General features: G+C 37.7%; 1 protein-coding gene across 3 annotated transcripts in view; it reads left to right on the forward strand.

Moving 5' to 3' along the window:
* DNAAF4 (dynein axonemal assembly factor 4) overlaps positions 1-9,933 on the forward strand; it is an 80,629-nt gene that overhangs the window by 62,619 nt on the left and 8,077 nt on the right. The window contains exon 9 of one of the 3 annotated variants that reach the window (XM_081510250.1): positions 621-1,075. The exons of 1 other annotated variant lie outside the window; for it this stretch is intronic. In XM_081510250.1, the coding sequence (XP_081366376.1) occupies positions 621-733 (113 nt within the window). In that variant the 3' untranslated portion in view covers positions 734-1,075. Of the gene's footprint in view, positions 1-620; positions 1,076-9,933 lie in introns of those variants that run through there. One more of the 3 variants, XM_081510251.1, reaches the window with a different exon arrangement.

Genomic DNA, 9,933 nt, shown 5'->3' on the forward strand with positions numbered 1-9,933 from the left:
GAACCTGTGTCACATGCATTGCAGGCGGATTCTTAACCGCTGAGCCACCAGAGTTACTCACAAAGAAATTCTTCCCACTGATTTTTTTGTAAAGGTTTAGATTCAGTTACATATTTTTAACATCCAGTGCACAGTGCCTTCCTTTTTAACCAATTTTTCACAAAGAAATTTTGTAGATAGGATAACTACAAAAAAAAGCACAAAGTATAGTCTATGAGTTATGGAAGGTATGGATTGAATCTACCAAAATTATTTTTTAGAATTTTGAAATAAGACGACATTAATTACTTTTTAATTAAGGTGATAAAAATGTCCTTTTGGTATATGAGTTTTGAGTCTCTTCATGCTTTAATGAGTTTAAGCTGTTAGCTTATTTGTATTTCAGTTTAAAATTACTGTTTCTTATTGAATCTTGGTTAAAATCATTATAATTATTTCTGAAATTACTTAAAAATTTCTTTAGTCTAGACCATGTATGTGAAAATGGGAATCTGACCAAAACCTATCACTTATACTGAACCATGGATTTAACAATTTTTTTTTATTTTTAAAAAATGTTGTCTAGATAACACAGGTACTTAGAAAATATTTTATTGATCATCATTGCTATATAAATACAGGCCTACAGGATTATGAAGCTGCCCTTAAGATTGATCCATCCAACAAAATTGTACAAAATGATGCTGAGAAGATTCGGAATATAATTCAAGGAACAGAACTAGAATCTAAATGACTACTAGAAGCAACTAGATATTGTTCTAAGTTTAACAAAATAACTGGAGGCATTAGAAATCTGTGCATATTATGGCTGATTATACAGAATCACTTTCTCTTTAGTTCCATAGAGGGCAGAATATTATAAATCTGTAGAAAATGAAATGTTTGATTTGAATGGTTTTTGAATAAGTAAATCAAAATAAGAATAATTATTTTAATTATTTGTTTCATATTACTATAGAAGTTTTTTTGTTACTGAATTCAGCTTGCCCTTATAATATTTGTTGGTGTGATTACGAGGACACTTACTGATTCATTTTTAACAAGAAGTTTAAAATAAAAGATTGTGTTTATAAAATATTTTTGTTTGTATTAAATACACAATTTAATTGTCTGAATGCTTGGCCTTGGTATAATCAATATTGATGTTTCCACTTAGTTTCCAAATGCACAGAACCTTCTTTTAAAAAAATATTGCTCCACTACCTGTTGTTTTAGGTTAGACCAGTTTACCTTAGTATTAATAAAACAACTGTTTGGAAAACCTTATCTTCAGCTGTAGCAAGTGTGGCCAAAGCATGGATCATATTTTATAATACTGTCTGATGATGATAACTTTTCTAGTAAGATTGTTTTCTAGTACTGTCAAGTATATCAGTAAAAAAAAAAGACAGCAAAGGGTGAAAATGTTAACTTAGAATATTGTGATACTGGCACTGGATTGCACCACCAGTTGTGTTGTATCACTGTGATGATGCAAGCATTAAGCAAAACCAACACAGCTTCCCTTTTACATCTAACAGTTGTCACAATTCTCTGTGATTATATTTAGGGGTGTTTTAGGGAAAAAAAACAAAATTTTTAGAAATAAGTTTTACAGTATTTGGTCATCAGACGTCATTCAAGTGGCTCATAAAACGTCTTTAAAAAAAAAAAAGATGTAATACTTTTTTGAATATGTAAGAGTATCCTAGTTCAGCAACCTTGAAACTTTTACTTCTATAAAGCAACTCTTGATAACTTCTGTAGCAGTCCTGCCCAGTTATCAGACTTTCTGGTGAGGTAGGATTGCTTTTTCTTATAATCAGCCCTGTTTTGTTTCTATTTTTAAAAATAAATATAACCAAAGTAAAGGTGGTTCTCTGGGAAGTGGAGTCACCTTAGACCTAGAGATGGAAGCCTCATGTTAAAGGTGGCAGAGATAACCTATCAGCTGAGGTCCCAGAATGACTTTGCAAATCAGATCTACTTACCCATCCTGAACCACTTGTCTGTTATGTGGGAGAAAAATGAGCTTTTATCTTAAGTATGAAAAAACAAAAAAGGTGGTTCTTCTGTGTATCATGTTCCAGTTTGACATTCAGAATACTTTAACCAACCTAGTCTTTTCTCAGGCTCTTCCTAGTGCAGGGAAAACAGGGCACGAGAGAATGGTCACGTCTCGAGTCTCAATGAGTCCCAAGGACAGGCCATCAAGAGAGGTTCCTTGGCTTCGGGCAGGAAAGAATTCAAGAGCAAGTCATAGTAAAGTGAAAGCAGGTTTATTTAGAGATGCACATTGCATAGACAGAATACAGGCCATCTCAAAAGGTGAGAGCTGTGCCCGGGTGTGGGAGTAGTTTTATGGGCTGAGTAGTTTCATAGGCTTACCCAGTGGGAGAATTATTCCTACTATCTTGGAGAAAGGGCAGGTATTTCCAACAATTGGCCCACTGCCCACTTTTTGGCCTTTTATGATCCACCTCAGAACTGTCATGGTGCCTGTGGCTGTATCATTTAATTAATGTTTTCAATGATCATGTAATGAGGCTCAGGGGCTACTGGTGGTCAAATCTTCCACCATTTTAGACCTAGTTGGTTCTAACCAGTTTTTTCTCTATCCTCAGTGACTGTGGCATTCTTTTAAAGGTTGTGCCCTGTTCCCTTCCCTCCTGTCTCATTCCTATTACATCCCAATCAGAAACAAAAACCTGGGCCCAATAGACCCTAAGTGCGAAAGATCTATTTTTGGAGGAGATAGAAGGGAGTTTTAAGTAGTTATTATTTTTGACCTTATCCTCTAAGTCTTGGTTTAAAAGCAACAGATACTCATTTGTATTCATGAACTACTTGATCTTTTTTGAGCAAATCTTCTGTTAAGGGACTTTTGTCTTAGACTGAAGTAGAGTTAAATTAGAGATATGCACATTCCCATTTCATTTATGATAAAAGCATGCTTCCCAAATAGAGTTATCATTAAAACTTAGAGTAAAAGATTGTTAAAAGGATAAATTATTATGGTAGTCCTTAGACATGACCAAGTCAAACAAGGAAAGATTTATTACTTGCAGCAAGTAAGGAGAACACTGGGGACTTTTCCCCAAGCTCCAAAATTGGGAAAGTTTTAAGCTAAAAGTGCATGCATATTCATGAAACGGCTTGAGCAAAGAATTCTCCTTGGAGTTGGCAAAGTGAACAGAGTTCCAAGCTCTAGTTGATTGAAGTTAGGAGTGTCAGAAAAGGTCAACATCATCATCCCTTAGCTTCCATTAGATCTGGTGGTTGAGCCCTGGTTGTTGTTCAGTCGCTAAGACATGTCTGACTCTATGCGACCCCACGGACTGCAGCACACCAGGCTCCCCTGTCCTTCACTATCTCCCAGAGTTTGCTGAAATTCATGTCCATTGAGTCAGTGATGCTATTTAACCATCTCATCCTCTGCCGTCCCCTTATCCTCCTGCCTCCAATCTTTCCCAGCATCAGAGTCTTTTTCAGTGAGTCGGCTCTTTGCATCAGGTGGCCAGAGTATTGGAGCTTCAGGGTTAGTCCTTCCAATGAATATTTAGGGTTGATCTCCTTTAGGATTGATTGGTTTGACATCCTTGCAGTCCAAAGGACACTTTCCAGCACCACAATTCCAAAGCATCAGTTCTTCAGAGCTCAGCCTTCTTTATGGTCCAACTCTGAGCCCTTGAGAGGGGTTAAATTCTTCAAAAAGAAACTGCTTCAGGCTAATCCTTACCACTGAAGCAGACTTGGAAGTCTTTATTATCTGATTTGTTATCTTTGCTGCTGTTCCTTTTCTTGCCTGATAAGAGTCCTTTGTTCTTTTGTTCTGGTAAGATCATTATTATCAAGACCTGTTCAAGGTCAAGCATTGTGACCAGGCTTAGATCACAAAATGGTTTAGGCCTCAAATAGCTTCTCTTATGTCAAAAACTATATCTGGTTCTTTTTCTCCAGGGACCCCATACCCCATCTGCTTACACAAGGATAAGGCCTAATTTAAAAAGTGGCTCAGAGGAGCCTGTTTAGAGTTTGGTCAAGGAAAGACCACTTGGCATTGGTAAGCCAGGTTTTTTCCAACACACCTCACCTATGTGGAGAATAAAGGGAAAGGACTTTTGCACATACTATCTGGGGGGAAAAAGTTGATATGTGATCTCCCAAGAATCCTGAAAACAAGGGTGTGTTGCATTACCTTGATTGATTAATTAATTACCTGAATTGATCTGCCTCAGTCTCACTCTCAAAGACCCGAGAGCACCCTCAAGACTGACCCATCTGCAAGGATCAGAGTCACATTAACCAGGCTCAGGAGAGTAAGTAAAACAGATTACGTACTTATTACTAATGCATAATCAGAAATTTACTGAGGATGTTCATGGTCATGGTAGGCTAAATGAAAATTCATTTCTCCTTATAAGCAGATTTGATATGGTAAATCATAAATTTGCTTGACAGACATGGACTCAGAACAAGGATAATTAGTTTAATGAATGGACTGTTTCATGGCATCATGCATCCAGTTCTACATAACAAGCTTCCTTTTTCCTAAAATGTTTAGGCTAATTCCCTTTGTTTACAAGCCTTAAGACATACCTCACGATAACTCTCTTGTACTAACAATAAAACCAGGTTAACTCTTCAGATCACGACAAGGTTACCAGCATCATCTCTTTGAGATGTGATTTGCCTTTTTTTTTTTTTTTCCTATGAAAGAACATTAATAGAGAAATTTATTTAGTTGATGTTGTGATTTCCCCCTTCTAAAATGTTTTAAAGGAATATGACTCCTAAGGCCATCTCTCTCTTAAGACACTCTCTTCAGGGAACTACTTTTTTTTTTTAAGGAGCTACTTTTGACAGTACTTAGAACACACTCCATTTTAGCCTTTGTATGACCTAAATAAACATGGTTTTTGTTTATTAAATGGATTTGTATAGTACCTAGAACATAATAAACTCAGAATAATTTGAACTATTATATATAGTAAAAACCAACATTATTTGGTCAAATATATTAATTAGATTATTGATGGGGTAAAATTATATTTATGATTGCCTTTTAGTTTATAGCTAATAGAGGAAAAAGACCTAAACAAACTGGTAAAATATTCCTTTGGGAAGATGAGCCTTTAGTTTAACTTCATGCTGTATTTCTAGAAATAATCAGTCCATGAAAGTGAAAGTGTTAGTCACTCAGTCCTGTCCGACTCTTTGTGACCCTGTGGACCGTAACCAACCAGGCTCCTCTGTCCATGGAATTCTCCAGGCAAGAATAATGGAGTGGGTTGCCGTTTCCTCCTCTAGGGGATCTTCCCCACCAAGGGATTGAACCCAGGTCTCCCGCATTGCAGGCATATTCTTTACCATCTGAGCCACCAGGGAAGACAATCAGTCAATAAATGGAGATAAAACTTTAAATATTCTGATAATTGTGTAAAGGTAGGAAAATTTTCCTAAAGTATGCAAGTTTTTAATTTAGTGTGCTTTAAATATTTTCCAGGAGAGTTAATTGTTCAAACTGTTACCTGAAATGGAGTCTTTCTTTCTGGAAAAATTACTGAGTATGTTTATTTTTTACACTTTAGGATAGCATATTTAAAATGTATTGCTTTATTCATTGTAGCTCACAAAATAAATTAATACTTTACAGTCCATATTCTAATGCTTTATTTTTAGCTTGTTCTTACGTATCCTGGTTCTAAGTATACTATAAATTGATGGATAATTCTGTGTTCATCCTGTCTATATGTTTGATTTTATATACTCCAGTTTTTTTACTCCATGTTAAAGAACATTACTCTGCAGTCATCTTTAGCTACATTTTCTCTGTGGAACTGATTACTGGCGGTGAGAGATTCTCAAAATGTGCTTCCATCAAATAGAAATATGCTATATTATAACCTTCTTTTTAAAAAGTAACCTTTGGCCCCACATATATTTCCAGCTATAATCCCATCTCTGTATTCAGTGTACAGAAAAGCTACCAAAAAGTATTTACTTCTTGCAGGCTTTCATAAACCTGTTCTAGTACAATTTTCCTCTCTACAACCTCACTGAAATACTTCTCATTGAGGTCGCCAGTTATCTCCACATTACCTAATCAAACCCTCAGGTCTCAGTCTATGTGTTAGCCTCCAGGATAGTTTCACAAAGCTGGGTCATTCGCTGTTCAGGAAACAAGTTCCTTACTTGACTTCTGAGTATCACAGTCTTCCTCATTTCTTCCTACTTCACTAGTCACTTCTTGGTCTCATTTGTTTATTCCTTGTCATCCCCCTGACTTCTAAATGAGTTCCCTAGAGATTAGTCCTCTGGTCTTTATTCTGCCTCACTTTGTTATCTTATCTCATGATTTTAAGTAATATCTTTGTGTGAATATTGTTTAAGTTGATTATATTCAGCTTCTCCCTTGAACATCAGACTAGATATTAAGTTCCCACAATAACTTGACTTTCTCTTGACTTTTCTTCAGGGGCATCATTAGATACCAACTGATCAGACACTCCTGTACCTTAAATAACTCCTTGTCCAAGCATTCTTCCTTCAGCCCTGTGTAGTTTTTCCCTATAATTCTTTTCACCTGGCATATTGTATGCATGCATACATACATACATATATATATATAATATTTACATGTCAATATCATGTAAATAAAATATTTACATAAATAAAATTTATGTAACATAAATATGTAAATGTTATACTTATATGGGGGTTTCCCTGGTGGCTCAGACATTAAAGAATTTGCCTGCAATGCAAGAGACCCAGGTTCGATCTCTGGGTGGCAAAGATCCCCCTGAGAAGAAAATGGCAGATCATTCCAGTATTCTTGCCTGGAGAATCCCATGGACAGAGGAGCCGGCAGGCTATAGTCCATGGAGTTGCAAAGAGTCAGACATGACTGAGCAACTGACATACATACATGGACATAAATCTTTATGTGTAAATACATACACATTATGGTGTTGGTGTTAGTCACTCAGTCGTGTCCGATTCTTTGCGATCCCATGGACTGTAGCCACCAGGCTCCCATATTCTTGGGATTTTCCAAGCAAGAATACTGGAGTGTGTTACCATTCCCTTCTCCAGGGGATCTTCCCCACCCAGGGATCAAACCCTGGTCTCCTGCTTTGCAGGCAGACTCTTTACTGACTGAGCCACTGGGAAAGCCCAACATAAATATTTATGTGTAAATATGTATACATACAAGCCGGCCACTGAGGGTGCTCACAATGGCACCTTCCTCCAGGGCAATGGCAAAGAATGCTCAAACTACCACACAATTGCACTCATCTCATACGCTAGCAAAGTAATGCTCAAAATTCTCCAAGCCAGGCTTCAACAGTACGTGAACCGTGAACTTCCAGATGTTCAAGCTGGTTTAGAAAAGGCAGAGGAACCAGAGATCAAATTGCCAACATCCATTGGATCATCAAAAAAGCAAGAGAATTCCAGAAAAACATCTACTTCTGCTTTATTGCCTATGCCAAAGCCTTGGACTGTGTGGATCACAATGAACTGTGGAAAATTCTTCAAGAGATAGGAATACCAGACCAGCTGACGTGCTTCCTGAGAAACTTGTATGCAGGTCAGGAAGCAACAGTTAGAACTGGACATGGAACAACAGACTGGTTCCAAATACGAAAAGGAGTACGTCAAGGCTGTATATTGTCACCCTGCTTATTTAACTTATATGCACAGTACATCATGAGAAACGCTGGGCTGGAGGAAGCACAAGCTGGAATCAAGATTGCCAGGAGAAATATCAATAACCTCAGATATGCAGATGATACCACACTTATGGCATGAAGCGAAGAGGAACTAAAGAGCCTCTTGATGAAGGTGAAAGAGAAGAGTGAAAAAGTTGGTTTAAAGCTCAACATTCAGAAAACTAAGATCATGGCATCTGGTCCCATCACTTCATGGCAAATAGATGGGGAAACAATGGAAACAGCGAGAGACTTTATTGTTTTGGGCTCCAGAATCACTGCAGATGGTGACTGCAGCCATGAAATTAAAAGATGATTTTTTCTTGGAAAAAAAGTTATGACCAACCTAGACAGCATATTAAAAAGCAGAGACGTTACTTTGCAGACAAATGTCTGTCTAGTTAAAGCTTTGGTTTTTCCAGTAGTCATGTATGGATATGAGAGTTGGACTATAAAGAAAGCTGACTGCTAAAGAATTGATGCTTTTGAACTGGTGTTGGAGAAGACTCTTGAGTCCCTTGGATGCCAAGGAGATCCAACCAATCCATCCTAAAGGAAATCAGTCCTGAATATTCATTAGAAGGATTGATGCTGAAGCTGAAACTCCCAATACTTTGGCCACCTGATGAGAAGAACTGACTCATTTGAAAAGACGCTGATGCTGGGAAAGATTGAAGATGGGAGGAGAAGGGGATGAGAGAGGATGAGATGGTTGGATGGCATCACTGACTCGATGGAGATGAGTTTGAGTAAGCTCTGGGAGTTGGTGATGGACAGGAAGGCCTGGTGTGCTGCAGTCCATGGGGTCACAAAGAGTCAGACACGACTGAGTGACTGAATTGACTGATCTACACGTATTTTACATTTATATATTTATACATGTAAATAAGTATTTGTAAATATTTATATGTCTTGTTGTTAAGCTGCCCAGTCATGTCTGACTCTTTACAACACCATGGGCTGCAGCATGCCGTATGTCTACATGTGTATAAATATATGTATACCACATATGTCAGTGTAACATAAAGACAGAAACATTTACATTCTATAACATTTATATATAAATGTGTATACATATTTATACATATGTCTTTTGGTCTGTTTTCCCCTAGTAGAATTTATTAGAATCTAACCTCTAATGAAGCTAGGTGCCTAGAATAGTCCCTGAACTTTAATAGACACTGAATGATTACTTAATTGCATTCCAGACAACATGCTTGATTCCATGATACTCATTCTTCTTAAGAATTTTTGCAACAGCAACAAAAGAAAAAGAATGCCTAACCACCTATCATAGTGAGGAACTTTTGGTTAACCTCTAGATTTTACATGTTAAAAAGTTGACTTCATTTGCTACAAATCAAGCACCTTCAGTGAAGGAGTAAAATGCTTTCTATGGTTTATGCCAGAGAAGTCTGGTAAACTCAAATTCTGTTGCATCATTTCCCCGGAAATCTTGTGCAGTGCCTTGATTTTTGATGTTTCAGAGGAAGTGAACAAAGCTAATCTTTTTTCCTTCCTGTGCCCATATCATATTTTGTGATATTTGAAAGAATTTCATGAGTCTGCAGAGTTTGAGCTGTTTCCTAAGATTCAACTTTTCTGTGTCCAACTTTTCTGATCCCCTAGAGACTCACAAGATTCAGTTTAGTTCAGTCGCTCAGTCGTGTCCGACTCTTTGGGACTCCATGAGCTGCAGCATGCCAGGCCTCCCTGTCCAACGCCAACTCTCAGAGCTTACTCAAACTCATGTCCATTGAGTCAGTGATGCCATCCAGCCATCTCATCCTCTGTCATCCCCTTCTCCTCCCGCCTTCAATCTTCCAGTGAACACCCAGGACTGATCTCCTTTAGGATGGACTGGTTGGATTTCCTTGCAATCCAAGGGACTCTCAAATTTTTTTTTCCAGTAGAGAGTTTAGTTCCAATTGAATAGGAGGTTTCAACAGATGGCAGCTGAAATATATCTCTGTGTAGTGTAATTTCAGAGTTTAAAGAATTGTATAGGCCATCATTGGAGAAGGAAATGGCAACCCACTCCAGTATTCTTGCCTAGAGAATCCCGTGGACAGAGGAGCCTGGTGGGCTGCTGTCCATAGGGTCACACAGAGTTGGACACTACTGAAGCGACTTAGCAGCAGCAGCAGCATAGGCCATCATCTACCACTGCTCTTGCTCTGTGTTGAAGATGTATCAGAATAATTGCATTTGTGAAAATGTGCAACATTCTTTCACATTT

Source organism: Giraffa tippelskirchi, chromosome 7 (assembly GCF_054371585.1).
Source record: "Giraffa tippelskirchi isolate mGirTip1 chromosome 7, T2T-mGirTip1v1.2.pri, whole genome shotgun sequence".
Lineage (NCBI taxonomy): Eukaryota > Metazoa > Chordata > Mammalia > Artiodactyla > Giraffidae > Giraffa > Giraffa tippelskirchi.